This window comes from Grampus griseus, assembly GCF_964374135.1.
Source record: "Grampus griseus genome assembly, chromosome: 6".
NCBI classification, from domain to species: domain Eukaryota; kingdom Metazoa; phylum Chordata; class Mammalia; order Artiodactyla; family Delphinidae; genus Grampus; species Grampus griseus.
Genome location: NC_139000.1, coordinates 12,593,142 through 12,615,711, shown reverse-complemented (window position 1 = coordinate 12,615,711; position 22,570 = coordinate 12,593,142). Strand labels below are relative to the sequence as shown.

Sequence of the window (22,570 nt, the reverse complement as noted above, 5' to 3'; positions counted from 1 at the left end):
CTCCTCTATTACGTTGCTTCTTAGCTAGATCTCTACAAAACCCAAGGCTATCTTTCTTAACCTCGGGTATATATCAGCATCACTTAAGGACCCCTTTCAAAACCGCTGCCCGCCCCCAGCCCACACCTATGAGTCAGAAACTTCCAGAGTGGAACGCAGGCAAATGTATTTTAAATAACAAATCCCCTGGGTAATTCTGATAGACCCTCCTAAGAGGAAGGGAATATTTATTAGGCGCCCACTACGCACCAATTATGATAAAATGCACCAATTATTCAGAATCACGTTTAATCCTCATGACTGCGTATTTGAAGAAGGGATCGTGCTCTCCATTTCACAGAACCAGAAACTGAGTCTCGGAGAGGCCAGCGGATTTCCTGAGACTGCCTCTCTAGTAAATCACAGAGCTGGACTTCACACCCAAGCAGAACCGGCTACATAGTTTGTGGGACCCGGTGCAAGATGAAAATGCAGGGTCTGTTGTTCAAAAAGCATGAACAATTTCATGACGGTGAAACAGAGCATGAAACCAAGCGTGGAGGCCTTTGGAGTGTGGGACGCTGAGTGCACAGCCCACACGCCCATGCGGCCAGCCTGCACCCAAGGCTAAGTCCAGCATCACTGGCCAGCCGCCTGCTGCCGCCTCAGGGGAGGCTTTGTCTTCTGGCCTCTTTCAGTTCCTCACAGGCCCCACGATCAGGGTAAGCCACCCTGGGCATCTCATGGCCGCTGCTTGAAACAACCCTTTATCGAGATAACATCTCCTCGCCCTTGAGACTGCAGGTACTAATTGGATTCAGACGGACTCTAAGGACACCAGCTTCTTGGGAGGACTCTCATTATGTCTCTAGGAGGTGATAAGGTAGAACGCTCCCAAAGTTCCCAAAACTAACGTGGAGAATAAAGGAAAGAAAAAAGATATAGCTGCATCTCCTCCTCTGTGGACTCAAGAAGAAAAGATGAGGGAAAATCCACTTACTTGTCTATACAGAATATGCACTAGTTAAATGATAATTATTAAACTGCAGCTTCATCCTTATTAACGAAATCAGAGCCCGGATGACCATTTCGGGGGGGCGGGGGCGTAATTCAAGATGAGGTTAGTCTTCAGTAAAGGGAAATAAGGATGAAAAGTTGGGAAAAGTCATCCTCGCTCTATTTTTCTTTCCCTGGTCATAAGAAGAAAGGAATGGAAATGCAGTAGAAAATGTTACATGTATTATAGATCCGCTTAATAATATATGACAAGTGGATATGAGTGATGAGGCCTTTAAGAGACTCTGGTGACATCATCAGTCTAACTTCAGACCTGGCCTGAGACACGTGATGCTGATGAGGCTACAGAGAACGGAGGGCTGCAGTTCATCATCCTGAGTCATAGACGCTTACTTTCCGCTACATTAGAAGTTTGGACTTGTACTTTCTCAGCCTGGGGGACTCTTCTCAGCTCAGTGCACAGTGGTTTTATGCATTCACAGCTATAGGGAAGCTGGAGAAGGGGAGCGGCAAAACCTTATCAGCCACAGGGACCTGCACACAGCAGTAGCATCGTATTTTCCAGAACCTAAACTTTGGTGCAGGTCGTTGAACGTGTTGGGTCTTGTACAGGAATGCTTTGGAGCCAGATTTGGGCTTCAATCCCAGCTTGGTCTCTCACACTAGCTGGACAGCTCTAAGCCCCAGTTTCCTCATCTATAAAATGGGAATAGGAATAGTACTTACCTTAGTTCATTCATTCGTAAAATACTGACTGCCTCCTATGTCCCAGAAACTATTCTAGCTTCTGGAAATAAAGGAGTGGACTGGACATAGTCCCTGCCCTTATGGAGCTTACACTCTAGTCGGGGAGACAGGAGCAAATAAATTTAATGTGATGTAAAATGTCTTGCACAGTACCTGACGCATAGTAAGTATTTAATGAAAGTCATCTTTATATTTTTTCACAAGTTCAAGGAAATGTGGAGCACCAATGGATCTCAAGAAGCAGAATCACAGAACCAGGAGGAGGGGTGCTATTATCATAAGATCCCAGAATGTCAGAGCTGGTGGAAAATCAGGAATTTATTTGGTTCAGAGTTTTTCAAAATGAGGTCCTTTTTTGGGAAGCACTGGGGAGGCCGGATCATACCAACTTTTACCTTTTTTTACATCTGGGGTTCCCAGGGGAAAAACATATATATATATTTTTAAAACTACTAAGTTAGTCTAGCACCCAATTTGCAGACTAGAAACCCGCAGCTTAGAAATGGGAAAACCTCTCTCCAGTTTGGTGGCAGAGTAGGAAATGTCAAATGGAGAAAGAGAACTTTTCGATTATGTGATACTCTCCACCCCTCCAAGTAATTCAGTCAGCAATTATGTGTTGCTACTGGAGGGGTGCCCTGGGGATTTAAAGATATCTGTCCTTCATCCCTTACCTCTAGAGGCTCCCAAAGCAAGTTGGGGAGAAAAGGCCCTGAGCCATTAATTGTAAACTCGTGCAAAGGCTCCAAACTACATTTCAATGAGAGGGGATTCCCTCCTGAGCCCCAGAACTACATATCCATCTGCACCCAGAGTATTCCCAACTGGGAGGTCCCAGACTCCTCAAATTCAACATATCCAAACTCACTATCTGTGGTCAGCAGCTTCTAAGATGGTCCCAATGATACCATCTCCTGGTATTCATACCCTTGTGTAATCCCCTCTCTTTGAGTGTGGGCTGCACTTAGTGACTTGTTTCTAACAAACAAAATAGGGCAGAAATGATGGCATATCACTTCCAGTATTAGGTTATGAAAAGACTGTGGCTTGCATCTTGGGATGCATTCTCTTATTCTCTCATTTGCTCAGTCTGAGGGAAGCCAGCTGCCATGTTGTAACCTGTCCTATGGAGAGGCTGAGATGGCAAGGAACTGATGTCCCAGCCAACAGCCACGTGAGTGAGCTGGGGAGGGGATCTTTCTCCAGTAGCCTTGACATGACTGCAGTCTGGACAACATCATAACGGTAGCCTGTGAGGGACTCTGTGCCAGCAGCAGTCAGCCAACATTTCTCCTTCCTCCTTTACACCTAGTTGCTCACCAACTCTGTACATTCTACCTTCTAAAGAGATTTCGAGATCTGGCCCATCCCTTGCTGCTCCTAGTCTAGATCAAGCCTGCACCACCTTTCACCTGGACTACTTTAATACCTTCCTCATTAGTTTCCCTGCTCTCAAACTTGCCCCTCTAATTGACCTGGCACAAGGGGATGCCAGAGTAATTTTTATAAAGGCAAATAAAATATTAGCACTCATCTGCCTAAAAATCCCTGCTTACAGAAGGAAGTCCAAGTTCCAGAACATGTCCTGCAAATTCCTCTATGACCAGAGTCTGTCTCAGACTCTAGCTTTATTTTCTCGCACTCACTGCTGCACATCTTGGGCTCTAATTGTGCTCAACTATTGGTAGCTCTAGGATGCTTTACTGCTCTCTTTGTGCTCTTCTACTTAAAAGACAACTTTATTTATCAAATATTTACTGAGCACCTACCAAACCCTAGGTACTATTCTAGGCACTGGGGATCAAACAGCAAATAAGACAAGGTATGTTTTAACTCCTGCCCTCTTAGAGCTTACATTCTAGGAGAGAGACCACAAGCAAGTGAATAATTAAAACAACGTAAGAACATAGAGTGTGATACAGTGGATGGAGGGGAGAGTCTGGTGGTCAGGGAAGGCCTTTCTAAGAAGGTGACATTTGTCATCCCATTTTCTTCCGGTTTGCACAGTTTCTGATGAGAACTTGTTGGTTATTCTTTGTTCCTCTAAACATAATTTGTCTCTCTAGCTGCTTTTAAGATTTTCTTATCATCACTGATTTGATTATAATAAGCCTTGGTGTGTGTGTGCACATGTTTGTGTGTGTGGCCATTTCTTCAAATAGTCTCCTGTATCTTCCTTGTCTCTTCTGCTCAGGGAACTCCAATTACACATATGTTAGACCATCGATATTGTACCATAGGTAACTCAGAGTCTGTTCATTTATTTTTCCTGTCACTTTGCTCTCTCTGTTTCATTTTGAATAAATTCTATTGCTATGTCTTCAAGTTCCCTGATCATTTCTTCTACAGAATCTAATCTGCTATTAATCCTGTCCAGTGAAATTTTCATTACAGATATTTTCTTCCATTTGGTTCCTAGAAGTTCCATTTTGTTCTTTTTTAATAGCTCCATTTCTCTCTACATTAAGCTCATATTTTCCTTTAAATTTTTGTACATAGTTGTAATAGCTGTTTTAACATCTTTTTCCTACTAGTTTCATTATTTCTAATATTTATGGGTCTGTTTCTATTGATTTTCTCTTTAGGTATGGGTTGCCTTTTCCTGCCTTGTGGAATATCTAGTGGGTTTTTATTGGAAGCTGGACATTTAATGCTCAGTGTCTGGATTTTGCCTTCTTTTAAAAAGTGCTAGGTTTTTAGACAGTCAATTATTTGCAGATTATTTTGATACCTTCAAGGCCTATTATTCAAGCTTTACTAGGTTGGGCCTAGAGTAACCTTCATTCCAGGGAAGCTTCAGTCCATTAAGGCAGAACTTCTCTGGAGTCTCCATTGAATGTGTCCAGTAACCACCAAGCACTCTCCACCCTGACTTTGGAGCTTGAACACCTCCCTGCTCTGTGTGAGCTCTGTAAGTAGTTCAGCTTCTCAGTTCCCTGGTCATTCTTTGTGCAGCTCTGTGGATTAACCTTCCACATATGAATGGCCCAGCACTTGGCAAAGATGCACAGGGATCCCACGCAGGTTCCTGGAGCTCTTTTCCTGGTTGGGTCCCTACCTTTCAGAATTCTGCCCACAGAATCCTAACCACGTCGGCATTCCTGAACTTTGATCTCCATTTCCTCAATTCACTGATATCACAAGGCTCTGTTTAGGTGCCCCCCCCCCCGCCCATCTTCTGGAGATTGCCTCCAGACAGAAAGCTGAGGCAACCGTAGACACATCTTGGCTTTTTCCCCCATTTCCTCGGGGATCACAATGCATAACTAAGTGTTGTCCAAAATCTGAAAACACTTATTTCATCCATTTTGTGTGTTATTCTAGTTGTTTTCTAAAGAAGGCTAAGTCCAGTCTTTGTTACTCCATCATGACCAGAAGCAAAAGACTTGGCAGGTGACGTATGAACAGGGACTGAATGAAGTGAGCAAATGAGTTATTTGAAGAGCTGAGGAAGAGCCTTCCAGGCAGGAGGAATGGCAAGAACAAAGGCCACTTCTGATAAACAGCAAGGAGTGAGCAAGAGGGAGATAGGAGATGAGGTCAGATAGAATGACAGGGGACATATCATGCAGCATCTTGTAGGCCATGGTAAGGAGCCAGGATTTTAAGTGCAATGAGAAAGCCACTGGAGAGTTTACACAGGGAAGTAATTTGATCTGACATGTTTTAAAAGAATGACTTTGGCTACAGTGAGAATAATAGGCTACAAGCAGCAAGGGTGGGAAAAGGAACACCAATTAGGAGGCTACTGCAGTGATCCAAGTACAAGGTGATGGCTGCCTAGACTGGGATGGCAGCAGGGGAGTTGGTTAGAAGTGGTTACATTTAGGATGCATTTTAAAGTATATCTGCAAGAGTTGCTTATGGATTAAATGTGGGAAGGAGAAGAAAAGAAGAAATATTAAAACTGGGGGGCCGGGGGGGGGCAGGGTTTAGTCTGAGTAACTGAATGCTATTCCTTTACTGAAATAGGAAAGACAGTGGGAGAGTAAGTTTGGAAGGGAAATCAAGAGTTTGATTTTGGACACGTCAAGTGTGAGATGCCCACCAGAAATCCAAGTAGAAAAGTAAAGTGGGCAGTTGGATAGACCAGTGTGGAACTCAAGCAGAAGTCAAGACAGGAGATACAAATACAGGAGTGACCAGCACATAGCTGGTACTTAAAGCCATGGGGCTAGAAGAGATCATTTAGAGAGCGATTGTAGACACGAGGAGAGGAGCTGGGATCGCATCACTGGCAGGCGCAGAAGAAGGGGCTGAGGAGGCGCACCCGAGAGAGGAGGGACACCAGGAGGGTGTGGTGTCACTCACTGTTCTCTGCTTGGCAAATTCTCTCCATGCCTTAAGCTCCAGCTGGAGCATCCCCTCTCCGGGAAGCCTTCCTTGACTGGGTTAACTGGCAAAGTTAACTGCTCCCTTTTCTGTGCTCTCCCTGCATCCTGTACCTGCCCCCTTACAGCATTTATTACTCCCATGTGGCAGTCTCCCCACTACACAGTGTACCTCTTAGGGACAGACTGCATCTTATCCAGAACCACATGGCCCACAGCTAGCTCAGGGCTTGTCTCAGTGGGTGACCAGCAAATGCGGCTAGAAGAAGAAAAAAGCTTAAATGTCAGAAGTGGTCAAGGAAGGCTTTACAGAGAAGGTGGGATTTGAGCACCATCTTGTCAGCACTGAATTTCAAAAAGGAGGGAGAAGAGGAGAGTGCGTGGCAGCCAAGACAGAACAAACAGGCAGAACTGGGGGAAACACCAATGACGTCCAGGAGACAGGAATCATTTTGTTCGGTGGGTTCGCGGGCCTCAGGGAGGACGGGGAAGCGAGGCTGGGGCCAGGCTGGGAGGCAACCAGTGCCAGGACTTGTTTCTCAAACTGTGGTCCTTGGAATACCGGCATTCCATTAAGTTGGAAATGTGAATATTTCATGGTTTCCCCGTAAGTTCAAGGCATTTCTTCACAGACCAGTTTGAGAACGATTGTTGTTACAGATAACAAGCAATGTAATAATAATATCATTCATTAAGGGATTCCTACCTGCTGGAATTCCACACAGCTTTCTCTCATCCAGTCTCACAACAACTGTGAGGCCGGTCCAAATACAATATTATCTCTCTTTGCAGATAAGGAAACTGAGGCAGAGAAAGGTTAACGTGCCAAGCTCTCCAGCTAGAGTTGCTGGAAGGAGGAGCTGGGGTTAGCTCAAGCCCGGGACATCCGAGAACGAAACCCGAGCCGGAGCGTGAGCCCCAGGCTGCTCCTTTGCCTCCTTCCCGTGGGGTGTCTGGGGCTGACGGGGAGGGAGGAGATCAAAAGCGCAAAGAAGGAAAAGGAGAAGCACCTCAGCCTTTAGGGAAGGTGCCTCCTCCCGACACTGAAGGGAAAGGATCGCGGCCAAGGAGAGAAGTGGACCCGGAGCTAGAGGAAGATAGAAACCAAGCGATGAAATTGGGAAGGAATGTCCGTGAAAGCTGAGCGAGAAACCTTTCCTCTGTGCGTGCATTTCTGCCACATGAATCATCTACGCCCAGACGGACCTGGCTCTTTAAGCCAGGCTCACAGAGCTGTCCTCAAGAAGACTGACAGGGGGATATCTTGCTGGGGCTGCCTGGGCAATGACAGGGGGACGGGCCAGAATGACAGGGCAGCCACGTTCCTAGGCAACAGATTCCAGGAAACCTGCCCACAGCCTGGCTGCGCCAGCCCCTGCTCTGGGCCATCACGATTTCCCAAGTAGTTATTGCGGCTGTGATTGGAAAGGGGTCACGGTCACATGTTTAAGATAAATGTAATTTTCTTGGCTTTGAGTGTATGTCCGGGAATGCTACAATACGGGCCAGGCCCAGGCTACAAGCAAAACGGGCGTCCATGACAAAGAAATAATTCATTATGTATGCACAGAACATTAGAGTTCACAAAGCACTTCATCATCTTTATCTTGTGTGAGTCACACAACAACTCTGTGAGGCAGGTGAGGAAACTGAGGCACAGAGAAGTGACTAAAATAAATTAACACAGCAAGGCAATGGCAGACCATATGTTGTCCCTACATCTTTGGGTTCCAAGTCAGTTCAGGTGCTTGAGACCCTAACTACCAAGTGTTTTAACAAGTGATAAGACTAAAGAAAGCGAGAGAGGAATCCAAGGAGAAAAAGACACTACTTTCTCAATCACTATGAATCTGAAATATACGATAGAACAGAGTTTAAACATCTAACGCTTTATACCTTCGCCTTCATTACTTCACACTCCTCCAAAGAAGGCAGGTAGGGGATTCACAGAGAAAGCAACAGGCTCAGGGTGGTGAAGAAACGTGCCCGAGGTCCCACCGCTGGGAAGAGGATGCGATCCTCCCGGAGGGTTACTTCTGGCCCTGTGCTCCTCTCCTGACCCCAGGCCTGGCAGCACGTAGTGTGGTCAGGCAGTGGAAAACGGCCACAGGGCCGTGGTTCCATTTGCTAGACGTGATCTGTCCAAACCAGTGGCTCCCTCCCTGTCTGCCCTCCAGTTGGGCCCCTGGTTCCACCCCATGGCCGCCGCATGCCGCCCGTCCACAGCAAGACAAGCAGCAAAACCACCGCCCTGGCCCTCCACCCTGCACCCTCGCTGTGCCAGGGCTCTGTGGCTTGGCCACGCATGCCGGCCCACATGATACTCCTGGAATAGCTGTCACTGTCCAACAGATGTGACCACACAGTCCCCCGGGATGACCCCTGGATGCCTCCAAGTTGTAACTCTCTCCTTCGCCCTAACCTTCTGATGGCTCAGGCCAGGACTTGTTTTCTCTGGTCCTGCCTCTAAGCTCTGCCCACTTCCCCTTTCTAAGGCCCTAAGCCTCCTACCTGATGGGTGAGCTAGACACCCTGCCTGGGAACAAGAACCTGGAGCCAAGTGCCTAAGGACAGACCTCTGGGTGACAATTAGCCCTTCCTGGAACTGATCACTGCCTCAATTCCCCCTGCAAAGGCTTCTGCCAGCCTGCCTGAAAATCCCGCTGTCCAGCCGCCCGGGTCACCTCTCTGGATCTGGGGCCGCACCTTGGGACCAGCCTCCTCTTCTCCTGCTGAAGGAACACCCCACCCATCAGAGACGCTGCCCCACTGCCTCCCCTCCCTTCCACGCTACCCGTTTCTCTCCTGCCACAGTCTTAGGTAAAGGACCAGAAACAACTCAAATGTTCATTGATGGAAGGACTGATGAACGCAGTGCGCGTATTTACAATGGAAGACCCAGCAGTGCAGATGAAAGAGCACCAACGACCCACCTCAACACAGAGCGGGAGAGAAGGTTGCAGAAGACTATGGACTTGACCACAGTATTTTTATAAAGCTCAAAAACAAGCCAAGCAAAATAACATACTGCCTAGGGACACATTCATGTATAATAAAAGGATTTTTTGAAGCAAGGAAATGATAAACCTAAAATTCAGGACCATGATTACCTCGGGCTGAGAAATGGGATGGGGGAGAAGCACAGTAATTGGGGCTCTTGGGTTGGGGGATGGGCTGGGGATGATGATTGGTGGTTTTACTTTGTAGCTTACATACGTGTTCCATGTATTCTTTCTTATACACTAACTGCTACAAAATAACTTTAAAGATTGGATGGAGAGGGTCCCAGAGGTGTTCCTTCGTACCGTCTGTTCCCTACTCCGATTTATCTGGTGGCAGGAAACTGTGTGCCTACCAAGGGCCTGGACTCCGAGTCCCCCGCCACAACCTTCATGGCCAAAGGATCTGGAAGAATGCGCCACCCCCATTCCCATCTCCTCCCCGACCGCACACTGGCTTCGTCCTCTACCATCGCCCTGTCCCATCACCCCACGGGTCAGTAAGTGCAATGGACACTTTCCGTTCGGGTCTGACACGACATCTCAGCAGCGTTTGCCATGGCTGACCCCCGCGTGCTTCTTCTCCAAGCATTTAGGCTGCTTCCTCTCCTGACATCCCTTCTATGGCTCAAGCCACTTCTTCTTGGCCTCCTTTGCTGCCCCCCTTCCCCCTGCCTGTCCCTTACTTGAATGGCAGTGCTCATGGGGGTCTTCCTGGCCTCTTCTCACCCTGTAGCCGCTCAGGGCTCAGTGCCCATCCGAACGCTGATGTTCCCAATCTCTCTCCTGCCCAGATCTCTCTCTCCCGAACTCCAGGCCCAGATGCCCAATGTCCACCCAACCTCCCCACCTGGATGTCACGCAGGTCCTTCAAAGGCAAGTTCAAGTCCAACTCCTGCCCCCACTGCCACTACAAGCTGGTCCCCCATCGGTGGCTTCTCTCCATCCACCCAAGCGCCTAAGCCTGGGAGTTGGTCTGGGTTCTCCCCACGCCCCCCCTGCCACCATCTCTCCTCTGCCCCCCAGCCCCAGCCAATCACCAAGTCTGGCCATTCTACCTCTTCAATGGCTCTCAAATCTATTCTCTCCAACTCCACCAAGCCCTTCCCAATCCAAGCCAGCATCCTCTCTTGCTCGTAGGAAAGCAGTCGGCTCACCAGTTCCCCTCTCCACCCCGCTCCCAGTCTCCCCACAATCCACTCTCCACCCTGCGGCCAGTTGGTTCTTTGCAACACACAAACCCGAGTGCATCGGTGCCCGGCTAGCACCCTCCTGTGGCCCCTACTGCCTGTAGCTTTCCAGGACATACCTCCTACCTATCTCTTCCACCTTATCTTCCTCATCTCCCTCCATATCTCTGCCTCAAACCCCACCCTCCAGCCATACTCACCTCTAGGGCTGCAAACATCTCTCCCCTAGGATGCTTCGTCTCCCCAGCCCTATCCAGCCTCACCTGCTCCATCTAACTCTTACTCCAGGTTCTTAACTGCTGCTACTTCTGGGAAGTCTTCCCAGCCACCCTCATTCCCACTCAGAAAATGTTAGACAGTCCCCCAATCTCACAGCGCCTGGGACACTTCCTACTCTATTCTAGCACTTGTGACACTTTATACTAATTGCTTTTTAACTTATTTGTCTCCCACGATAGCAGACTCTCTGCATCAGCCAGCAGGGACCTGACTTACTGCCTTGAACAGTGCCTGGCCCCTACTAAGCAGGTGGTAAAAACTGCTAGAAGAAAGAATGAACAAATGAACGGGAGGCACTGCGTTTTCCATACATCTCGCTTGACTCTTACAAGCGTCCTTTAAGGGAGGTACTCCTGGTTCCACTTTACAGGTAGGAAAATGGAAGTAACTTGCTCCAGATTACACAGCCAGCAAAGAGAAAGCAGGAAGTTGGACCCCGGTTTCACACCAAAGCCCGTGGCAGCAACAACCCCTCCATCCCTCTGGCCGTCCCACCCCATCCCTCATCCCACACGAGGCCAGGGAGCCCTCCGAAGGCCCCATCAAGGTCAAGAATTCAGGCCGGAAATTGGCGACGGTTACCTGGAAGCACGTGGGCCCCGGCCTCCCTGCGGGGATGTCCGACTGGTAGAACACTCTGAGCTCTGGAGTCAGGGCAATGACAGTCTTAATCACCAAGGAGATGATATCAGACCAGACCTTCTTGATGTCAACACCCTTGGAAGACAACCTACAAAGAATGCTAGAGAAAGTCCTTTTGCTGCCTGTGCTGGTACTGTCCGAATGGACAAAATTACCGCTATGGATGTTCAATGAATAGTTGGTCAAATGCATAAAGATGTGGTGCAGGTTTCTGGGGTGAGGCTCCTGGTAGGGCTCTGTGCAAAACCGCGAGAGTCCGTCTTTGGCTATATAAATCTCTAAGGGCTCTAAGGACTTCAGTAGGACATACAGACGGATATCAAACTTGAGCTTGTCGATAAGGAGAGGTTTGCAGACGTACTCCTGGACCACCGCCGGCCTGCTCTGGAGGGTCCCTGCCAGGCGGATGTCACTGGGGTCTTTAATGAGGTAGATTCCGTCACCCTGACAACCACTATCAGGTTTCACAATAAAAGTGGGCTTCCAGGAGGGGTCCCCATCTTTCACCATTCGAACCTGGGGGGAGAAAAAGGATGGTTAGCACTGTATTCTTGTCCTCCCTGGTCCCTCGAGACACAGCAGGACCTCGTCAAATGTTCGGTGAATGAGTGAAAAAAACAGGCCCCACCTATGTGAGGACTCACTCAACACCTACCAGGGAGGTAAAAACTGTACTAGGCACTGAGACAGTGACCTAAAAACTGCCCCAGATCTTGTCCCCCACAGTCCAGCGGATTTTCAGTCACAGGACCTGGGTATGAATGCCAGGTCTTTGCCGGTTATTAGCTCTTACCCTGAGCGAGTCATCTAACCGATGACGGTATAGTGATGGTGATGATGATAGCCTAGCACTATCTATCATGCCGACCATGTGTGGCGACTACATGAGGCACTTTACATAAGTTATTTCCTCTAACCCTCACAGAACATACGGCTGTTCCCTTTTCATGGCACAGGAAACCGAGACGGTACCGTACTTGTGAAGAGCACAGGCCTGGGAGTCAGACTGCCTGGGCTCATATCCTGGCCCTGCTACTTACTGTGTGACCTTGGGCAAGTTACTTATCTGTGCCTCCCTCATCTGTAAAATAGGAGAAAGATTGCTCTGAGGATTAAATGAGACGATAAATGCAAAGGGCGAAGCCCACAGAACCTGACACATGAAAGGCAGCCATAAAGCCTGGCTGGTGCTATTTTTCAAAGATGAAGTAAGTTGCCGGTAGACTGAGGGGCAGAACTGGGACTGGAATCGAGATCGAGGGCTCTGAAGTGCTTGCGCCCCCCTCTGTACTTCCATGTCTCAGTTTCCTCGTTTTAAAAATGGGGATATAAAAATCTTTCCTCCCTGGGTCATCGTAAAGAGGAAATCGACTGAAATGTGCACAGGGCGGAACACAACACTACACAGAAGGGCGGCACGGGAGCTGTTAGTTTACCGTCTATATCTCTCATTAAGTTCATCATGACTCAGCCAGTCCTTTAATCTGTTGAGACCTTTTGAAACCGGATTCCGTCATCCTAAGAGTTGCTCTCCTCCTAGCTCCAGGTCAGCAGGACACCCACCTTTAATCTGTTGAGACCTTTTGAAACCGGATTCTGTCACCCTAAGAGTTGCTCTCCTCCTAGCTCCAGGGCAGCAGGACACCACAGAATTACCCTGGGCACTCGACCAGTGCAGCTAAGTCTGGATCTGCGGGTCTGCATCACTCAACACACACCCAGTTGCCCCAGTCGCTTATCCTGGGGGACGAGCTGGAGGAAATTTAAAGGTGAAGTTGAAAGAGGGAGCGGCTCTCTCTGCAGCTTCTGGTATGAAAGAGCCCCTGAACGAGCTTTCCTTCCTTTCTGAACCCTAACTCAGAGCGGTGCCGGCTTGCCCCAGAGCTGGACTCGACCGGATACGCACCTTTGCTGCGTAAGCCCAACCCAGGACAACTGTGTTCTGGGTTTTCCTTATCTCTCTGGCCAGCCTATATTTCTAAGTGAAGCTTTTGCCAATTCCTTGGGCACTATCAGTTACTCCGGGCTTGTAAAAGATCTTTAACAATGGAGAAACACTTAAAGCTTTAATAATGGTCCACACCAACTGTTTCCCCTTGTCAGCAGGATTCGAGAATGGAACTTCACAGGAGATCAATGCCAGCCTCCCAGGGCCCTCCACGGAGCCTTCTTTGCGCCAGTGACCTTGATGCTTATGTAGTTATTTAATATTCACCCGAAGCAGTCATACGTTTGGCCCTTTACAGTAAACATACACGTACTGGAGAAATGGCAGTTATGGATCAAGAAGTAAAAAACGTCAGGTTTGCACTAATGGGTAATTTTTCCCTCCGGAAAGCTTTTGCTATGCTGAAGATACTAACAGTTCAATATATTATTGGCTGCAATATTTTCTCCTTTGAATTCAGTGCATATGCCTTAAATAAATTAAACTACGTGGTCAATAGTCTCTGTCATTCGTTGCATTACTGAATATTTTTTCGGCTCTTTGCCAGAGGAGAGCCATACAAATCAAGGTTATTAATACTCATAGAATCACTGAATTTTTAGAACTGGAAGGATCCTCAGAGATCAATGGTATCTAATCCTTAACAATTCAAACAGGGAAGCTGAGGCTCAGAGAGGTGACATAACTTGCCTTGGGCTCCCTAACTGGCTAGTGGGAAGGCTAGCATGAGAACTGGAGTCTTTTTGACCTCACGGCAGGTCCTCTGTGCCATCTTTACCTCTGCTGAGGTAAAATTAAAGGGTTTTTTTCCCCTGAATACTAGAGGAAAGATTCTCTTAATATAGCAGACAGTATCTGAGCTCTGGCCTCACTCTGCACAGTTTGGTCCCGGAGCATGGCCTTCTTGGAACTGTAACTGTAGATCCTGAGTTGGCCAGGCCTGCCCCAACTCCAGATCCTCTGTCTGGGTTCCTGGCTTGGTCTACTACAGGCACCATTTATGGGAAAAATTCACAGCTGTTCTGCATGTGGTTCCCAAAGCCACCAGACCCTTCAGCAACTTCTATTTTCAAAAGAGAAAAAAAAAATTCCAGAATTCACATTCACTTTCCTCTGAGGTTTTACTCAAGGGTGACCCCTCCTCATGGGCCAGAATCTATATAACTAGGCCCCAGCCCCAGAAATTCGGATTTTCTAGATCTGGGATGAGACCTGGGCATGTGTATTTGGGAAAAAGCAGGACAGGTAATTCTGACGTTCACTCCATTTGAGAATCGCTGGACTAACGTGAATTAAATAGAAATACAATCTGGGCCCAACACATTGAATGAAGTTTTACGCCTTAATGTTAGCCTGAATGTGAGGAAGACCTGCAATTGGGTTACAGCTGATGGTACCGCCAGTTTCACCCGAACATACTCTTGGATGTGAAATTCATCATCTTGTAACTGTATGCACGGATACCTGAGAGAGGTGCAAAGAGGATGCAGTGACCTGATTGCCAGGCACTCATCGGCCCTGTTGAAAATTTTTATGTCTTTTACTGCCCTCTAGTGGATATTTAAGAAATGTGACTGGGAAAGACCCCCATTCAAAATTCGACTCTTCTTAGCAGTAAGATACTCTATTAAGATGTTAAAATATGATGTTTGTCTTTCTCTGTCTGGCTTATACGTGGAATCTAAAAAAAAAAAGCTACAAATGAACTTATCTACAAAATAGAAATAGAGTTACAGATGTAGAAAACAAACTTATGGTTACCGGGGGTAAGGGGGTGGGGAGGGATAAATTGGGAGATTGGGATTGACATATACACACTACTATATATAAAACAGATAACTAATAAGGATCTACTGTGTAGCACAGGGAACTCTACTCAATACTCTGTAATGACCTATATGGGGAAAGAATCTAAAAAAAGAGTTGAGATATAGATAGATAGATAGATAGATAGATGTAACTGATTCACTTTGCTGTACACCTGAAACTAACACAACATTGTAAATCAGCTATACTCCAACAAAAATTTTTTTTAAAGAAGATGTTAAAATAGTCTTAAGGAAGCACCACCACAAAAAGTTCCCTCTGTATTACTGTGAAGGTAAGCTCATACTTTGAATAAACTCATCTCCAAAATGCCATGGTTGGCCAAGGTCACACTCAGTTCTTATGCTGTCTGTCCCTTAAATATATTTCAAGCGTTCTCCCTAATACACAGATTGGGCTACCTGTTAAAATTCTCTCTCAGTCTGTATAAAACTTTTATAATCATGGGCAACATGAGTATAAAATCCTGTAAGTATATACCACATAAAATTAGCAACTTTTATATTCTTCACTGTGTGTTTTTTAGTATTTTCCAAACTTACCATTAGGAAAAAAAAATACAAGTGGCAACAGTAGGTAGCAGCAAGTATCTCTAATTATATTTTCATAAGGAATAGCTTCTGGCGAACAAATATTTGAACGCCCATGTTCATTGCGGCATTGCTGACAACAGCCAAAAGGTGGGAGAAACCCAAATGTCAACTGACAGATGAATGGATAAACAAAATGTGGTACATACATACAATTGAGTATTATTCAGCTATAAACAGGAAGGAAATTCTGACATACGCTACCGTGAAACTTGAAAACATTACGCTAAGTGAAAGAAGCCATCACACAAAAGGACAGACACTATAGGGTTCCACTTGTATGAGGCACCTACAGTAGTCAACTTCACAGAGACAGAAAGTGGAATGGTGGTTACCAAAGACGGGGAGTAGGGAGGAATGGGGAGTGAGTGTGTGATGGGTAGAGCTTCAGTCTGGGAAGATGGAAGAAGTTCCGGAGACGGATGATGGCTATGGTCGTACAACAAAATGAATAGACTTAATACTACTGAACTGTACACTTAAAAATGGTAAAGATGGTAAATTTTACGTTATGCATATTTTACCACTGTAAGTTTTTTAAAAATTTAATTAAAAAAAGAAAAGAAATAGCTTTAGGTGAGTTCGAAAGAATTCTGAAGTGAAAACCAGAAAAATCTGGATTCTAGTCCCAATTTAGTCAGGTAATTTCTGACTGTGCGACTGTGAGAAAGTCACCTAACCTCCTGGGCTTTGTTGGACTCACCTATACAATAAAGGGGGTCACACTGAGGTCCCTGGCTTCTGCCAGCGAACAGGTTCTGAACAATGATTTATCTTGACATCACCACAGTGGATGGCTGTGTTACAAACACGCAAGTGACACTGGTCAGCAGAGGGCTGATACTGGGCTGCTGGGATCAGTGCACTGGGATGCTGTATACAATAGGAGCTCTGCATGGGAGATGCATGAGGCACTTGAGGAAGTCAGCTGGGCATCTGGGAGAAGCAAGCTAAAACATTTCAGGAGAGAAATTCAGCCACCGAATACCAAGCCACAAAACATTATTAGCAGCAAGGGGCGGGTAAGAGGACAATTGCTGAAGAAATACCATGTCTGCAATACCAGGGAAGTCAAAGCCAGTTAGAGCAGTCCTCTGTCACACAGGTGGATTTGCATCCAATCTTAGCAACTGAGACCCTTGGTGTCACGGGCACAGGGAGCAGATCTTCGGCAAAAACAAGCCTCTGGTAGACAAGCAGATGTCACCAAGTACATGCTGGACAGGGGGCAGGGGGCAGCCCCTTCCAGCCTCGGCCAAGGCAGCCTCGCACCTGGTGCAGGCAAATTCCTACTCCCAGGGTGCCAGGCGATTTCTGAGGCAGGCGAGAAGGAGGCGCTCTACAGTCAGGTTTCCGAGGGCCAGGCAGGAAGGGGCAGGGTGGGAGATGGACAGGTGAGGCGGGAAGGAAGAACAGGTAATGTGCTGCCGGGGTGCGGTTTTGCGAAGGCAGGAGAGAGCCACATACGTTCTGATGGCTGGAGAACGGCCAGCGAGTGGAGTGGGAAGCGCTCTGGAAATCCCACTCGGGAGATTTACAGAGGCCAGATCACCACAGCAAAAACAACAACATTAGTACACACGAACGGGGCCTTCCTATGGGTCAGGTGCTGTTCGAAGTATTATCTCATTTAACCCTCTACAACTCTATTTTACAGATAAGGAAACAGAGGCCCAGAGAGGTTAAGTAACTTGCCAAAGGTCACACAGCCTAAAGGATGTGGAACCAGGTTTTGAATGCAGGCACTCAGTTTCCTGAGCCCATGTCTAGAATGAAGGCGGGATGTGTGTGAAGTAGGGCAATGGAAGAAGATCAAGCTTGGGGAGGAGCCAGGGCCTGATAGGAAGGGTCTTGAATATCATTTTAGGGGAGTTTGGACAATGTCTCGAAGTGATGGTGAGCCCCTGAAGGGTTCTGAGAACTTAATTACACAATTTGATGTGTTCCGGAGAAACATCCCTCTGGCTGGACTGGAGTGGGTAGACATGGTGGGCAGAGAGGACGAGCCTGAATGGACGCCGGCAGGGGGGGTGGGAGGAAGGAGAGAGGTCTGGAGTGGTCAGGCCCCCGGATGATGGAGGAATCCCCCGTGATGGACCCGGTTACACAGGGAAAGTACGGAGAGGGAGAGATGAACCCGGGAACGAATGCAAGGCGGGAATGGGCAGAAAAGATTCCCAGACACCTTGTGTTTGTACTTGATCTGTAGGCAACCAGTGGATTTTCAACCACTGGGTGACACGGCACCCACATCACTCTGGCGTCCGAGAGGAGGATGGTTTGGCAGGGAGGAGACTAGTTGCAGGAAGATACAGGGCCATCCAAGGCCCGAGGGCCTGAGCTGGGCAGTGGCGCCAGGGCTGGGATGCAGAAATGGTAGAGGTGGATTCGGGGGCAGCTGGTGGCTGGATGGAGGTGAAGGGGAAAGAGAGGGTTGTCAGCAGGGTGGGGGGGATGGTACCATTTACAGATTTAGGGGACACAGGAAGAGGAGCGGGTCTGGGGTTGGTGGGAGGGGGGAGATGAGCAGCTCACCTCATTGACTACTAATTGAGCACCTGTAGCCACAAAGCCCGTTTAGGATTTTACGTCACCTCCTCCCTCAAGCCGCTCACTGTTCATCGGAACAGGACTGTGTGGTCCAATCACTCATATAGATGGTTAATGTTGATAACGGCGACTCTCCCCGTGTTAGCAAAAATAACAACCGCTGTCTGGCAGGCCTGAGACTCCGAGATTAAACTCAGACGTGGATATGGTGAACTGAAGGAAGAGTAGCCAAAGAAAACCCTCAGGCCAGTGGTTAGCAGGGGAGCTATGGGCCCCATGGGAGTAACTATCACTGCACCTGTCAAACACTCCCCCACTCCCTGGCTTTCCAAGAGGTCCAATTAAGAAAACCTAAATGGTAAAATAAAACAAACAACAACCACCAAAAAAGCCTGTTTGTTTTATCACTGATGAGTGTCCTGGATTTACTTGAACAGTTTAAAAGAAATAACGTTAATTATGCCCAAGGAAGTACAGCTGATCGCTCACGTGCAACTCCTCGGCAGTGTGGCTTAAAAGGCCCTCCTTCCTCTTCCGGCCCCAGCTCAGGTGCATCTCAGCAGCCTCAGTTCCTGCCCCTCCCGCCCACCCCTCTGCACGACTCAGCCCCAAAGGCCCAGCTCAAAGGTTCCCACTGAGAACCCTTTCCTAGCCCATAACCCTCCAGAATGGCCCCTCGAGTCTGTCCTCTGTGCTCCCGTGGCTGTGACATCTTAACCCGTCCATGGCAAACATCCCCATCACACTGTAATGTGACTGCGTGTGTGTCTTTAGGTCTACAGCTATGGTGTATTATAGTTGCATCTTTAAGTATATTGTGGGAGCTAAGACTCCGAAGCCCAGCGCTGCTGCCCTTTACTAGCTGTGGAACCCTCGACAGTTTTCTGACCTCTCTGTGCCTCGGTTTGCTCAGCTGGAAAATGGGAGTAAGAGCAGTGCCTCTGCCGTGGGGTTGTTGTGAGGATTACACGAGGTAAAGAATGTGACTTGCCAGGGCTAACATATGGTGGGGCTATTATTATTATTCATTGTTATTATCTCTCTCCCATTTGACTATGAGCTCCTTGACGATAAAGACCAAGCCTTATTTTACTCACTATTCCCAGAAAAGCGGGTGCTCAATAAACATTTTCTGAAATGAAATTATTAGGAAGCTTGATTACTATGGCATTTATGAACCCCAGGGACATTAGTTAGTACATACCTAACTAATGATTGCCAGATAAACGAACCTCTCCTGTAGAAACAAAATTAATGAGAAAGAGGAAAGGGAAAAACGACCATTTGTAGAATCCATGTTCTGTGTTCTGTGCTTTACAGCCATGAGCTACCGAATCTTCACAACAACCCTGCAAGGAAATAGAGGCTCAGAGAGGTGGAGTCCCAGGGCCGACGTCACACAGCTAACAAGCATAAAGTTATCATTTGAAACCAAGTTGGTCAGAGTCTAAAGTCTGAGACCTTTCCGTAACAACCATGTTCTTTGGGAAAACTCCAAGCAGGTGAACTTCTGTTTAATAGGTAGAATGAGGAAAGAGAGAGTCGTGGGAAAGCAAAGTGACAGGCCAGATGACAGGGCTCAACTCGCCTTTGCTGGGGCCCCCAGGGTTAGAAGAGGGCTTCTCTACAGCCCCAGAGCTGCCTTGTGCCTTCACACCCAGCCTGCACGCCAGGAACCATCACACACACACACACACACTTCACAAACAAACTGGAGACTTGCCCAGGGCCACACTGCTACTGGCAGAAGCAGTCCTGAAACATAAAACCTCTAGATTTCCAACCCAAAGTTCTTTCTACACTAATGGATTCGGGATTCGGCATCTGAAGAGGTCTTTCGGAGAGTCCTTGGGAGTAAGTCCTCTCTCGAAGTAACATCACATTTGTTTGGTGTTATAATAAATTTCACTGCTTTCCAGAGAAATCACCTTACTTAATCCTCGAATCTCCATTCTGGGGTGAATGAGGAAACTGAGGCCCAGAGTGTAAAGTCAGAAGCCTGCAGTCACCCAGCTAGAAGGCAGAACCAAAGCAGCAGCCCTGGGCTCACCTGTCCTTTCTTTTGAAGGTGGTCTCCGATCTACCTGGAAGGCAGACACGGCATCACTGGGCTGCTAGGGAGGCCGGTGCTTCTGATGATGAGAGAGGAGCCTCTCCACCAGCTTCACCCCAAACCCAGCCTGTTGTCAACGTAAAGTAATGAATGGATCCCACTTTTAGTGAACAGCAACTTTATGTGGGCCATAATCTATCCATCATTAGTGAGCAATCAGAAAGCCACTCTGGATAGAGCACACCTGGGACTATAAACCCTGCTTCATAGGAAGGAGCCCGTCATTTCATGAAACTGCCCATGTTCCTCTCAGGTCTGCCCTCAACACCGACCCCTTATTGCTGGAGCTGAGTGAGGAGAGTGGGAACACGAGGACAGCCGGCTCACTGCCCGGCCTCCCCCACCCACTCCCCAACTCCCTCTCACCCCCGAACACGTGGGCTCCAACCAGGCCGGCTGAGGACGAGCCTGAAGCTGCAGCCTACGGGCCTTGGGGATCCCCGAGCACACGGGGGCCCCCAGGCTGCAGCTGCCCTTCACCTCCACCAGGTCCCTGTGCTTGAGTGTCTGTGGGGGGCAGCAGAACCGGGGCAAGGGGTTCCAGTCTCCTAGACACGGCCTAGCTGGACGACCCTGGCCAAGCTACTTAACCTGTCTGCATTCAGTGTCCCTATCTGTAAAACTGGAAGAATAGGGCCTGCTTCCTATGGGTACTGTGAGGATTAACTAATGTCTTCCATTTGTACTTAACACAGTATCAGTCTTTATTATTTCATTTTACTTCATTTTTATTATTCTGCCTCGGTTCCCTGAGCATCCTCCAGATTCCCTACTGAGGCTCATCCCGACCTGCTTGGCTGGAGTCTGAACGCCTGCCTGCACGGGCCACAGCGCTGCCCTTGGTGACTGGGCCTGTCTCTGCCCCTCAGCTGTCGGCTGGTCCCCTTGGACGGCAGCCTCACACTTCTGTGCTCCTGTGTGGGTCACCCCAGCAGAGTCCCTGGCAACACCAGCTTCACACCCCCACCCCCTTCCTCTCTTCCCCAGAGCTTCCTACCGAGATTCCAGAGGGCATCCCAGCTGATCCCACCTGGAACACACGACACTCAACTGCTGAGTAAGCCTCCTTCCAGCTAAACACATTTCTCCAATACTGAGGGCTTCCCGCGAATGAACGGGCTAAATGCACACACCTCCAAATACAACCACGTTATAACCAAAAGCGCCTCAGACCAGCAGCCCTAGCTTCATCCCGCTTCCCAGCACCACAGTCCTTATGCCTGTCCCTTGCATTCTTGCCACACTTTACATTGAACTTTAAAAAAAGACAAGAAGATCAACCTCATATTTTGCAACACTCAGACCAGGTGTCCTCCCCCACCCCCCTAGATGTTTTTTAGGCTAAAACAGCATCGCTGTTTGCAGTGTTGATGAGCGCGAAGGGTCGGGCTAGGCATGTCAGGATGTACCCATGAGACCCAGTCCTACAAGACGGGTAACAGCATTTTCACTTTCCTACTTTGTAACCAGAGGTTTCCCCCCACCCTCCGAGACCCTATAAAAAAGAAGCTGAGTTAACTGCTGACTCCTCAAGGACACGGAAGATGACGTCCGCATGTCTAGATTTCCCTGCCCGGTCCTGTCCCCACCTAGCAGGGAACCCGGAGGGTGTGAGACTCAGCAAACGCTGGTTGGAACCCGACTCACCGTCTCACTTTGTTCAATTGTTGTTGTGTTTGGTCCGGGATCACAGGAAACATGACTTCAAATGCTAATCCTGGGTGATTTCATCTGAGCCTGGGGACCTCAGTTCCATACGCCCTGGATGTAGCTGACTCCCTGTTTTCTGTCTCTGGCACACACTTCTCTCTTGGGCTCCAGTCCCATGTAATTAGACATCTACAGAGGCACCACAAATTCTACGTGGCCAGTACTAATCCATTGTCTCTCTCCTCACATCTACTCCTCCTGCGCTCCCTGTATCAGTAAATAGTACCATGTCCCCAGGCCAGAAGTCTGGGAGTCACCCTAGTTTCTACCTTCCCCCACATCACCCACCCGCATCCAGTCCCCCAATTCTGACATTTCTCCTTCTTTACACATTGTACCAACCTCAACTCCTCTCGTGTTCCTCAACTATTAATACTGGAAGAGCTTCCTAGTCACCCAAAGCACTGCAATCCCGGCTCTGTGCTGGCTGGTCCCACGTATGCTTTTCAACCCTTACAAGCAACCCTATGAGGTAGGCATTAAAGGGTGAGTCAGACGAAACTGCTATTTTTATAGGTCAAAAACAGCCATAGGGATATGAGCAATTTCATATGGTCCAACCTAATACTGTTATCGCCACCCTATCACAGGTGAAGAAACTGGGACTTAAAGGGTAAGTTACTTCCCCAAGGCCAGACAGGTTGTACC

The 22,570-nt window shown here is 48.1% G+C and overlaps 1 protein-coding gene across 1 annotated transcript in view; it reads right to left on the bottom strand.

Annotated features, from left to right (window-relative positions):
• TTLL11 (tubulin tyrosine ligase like 11) overlaps window positions 1–22,570 on the bottom strand; it is a 247,184-nt gene that overhangs the window by 138,326 nt on the left and 86,288 nt on the right. Inside the window, exon 4 of the mRNA XM_082656120.1 lies at window positions 11,125–11,700. Within this exon, the coding sequence (XP_082512246.1) occupies window positions 11,125–11,700 (576 nt within the window). The remainder of the gene's footprint in view (window positions 1–11,124; window positions 11,701–22,570) is intronic.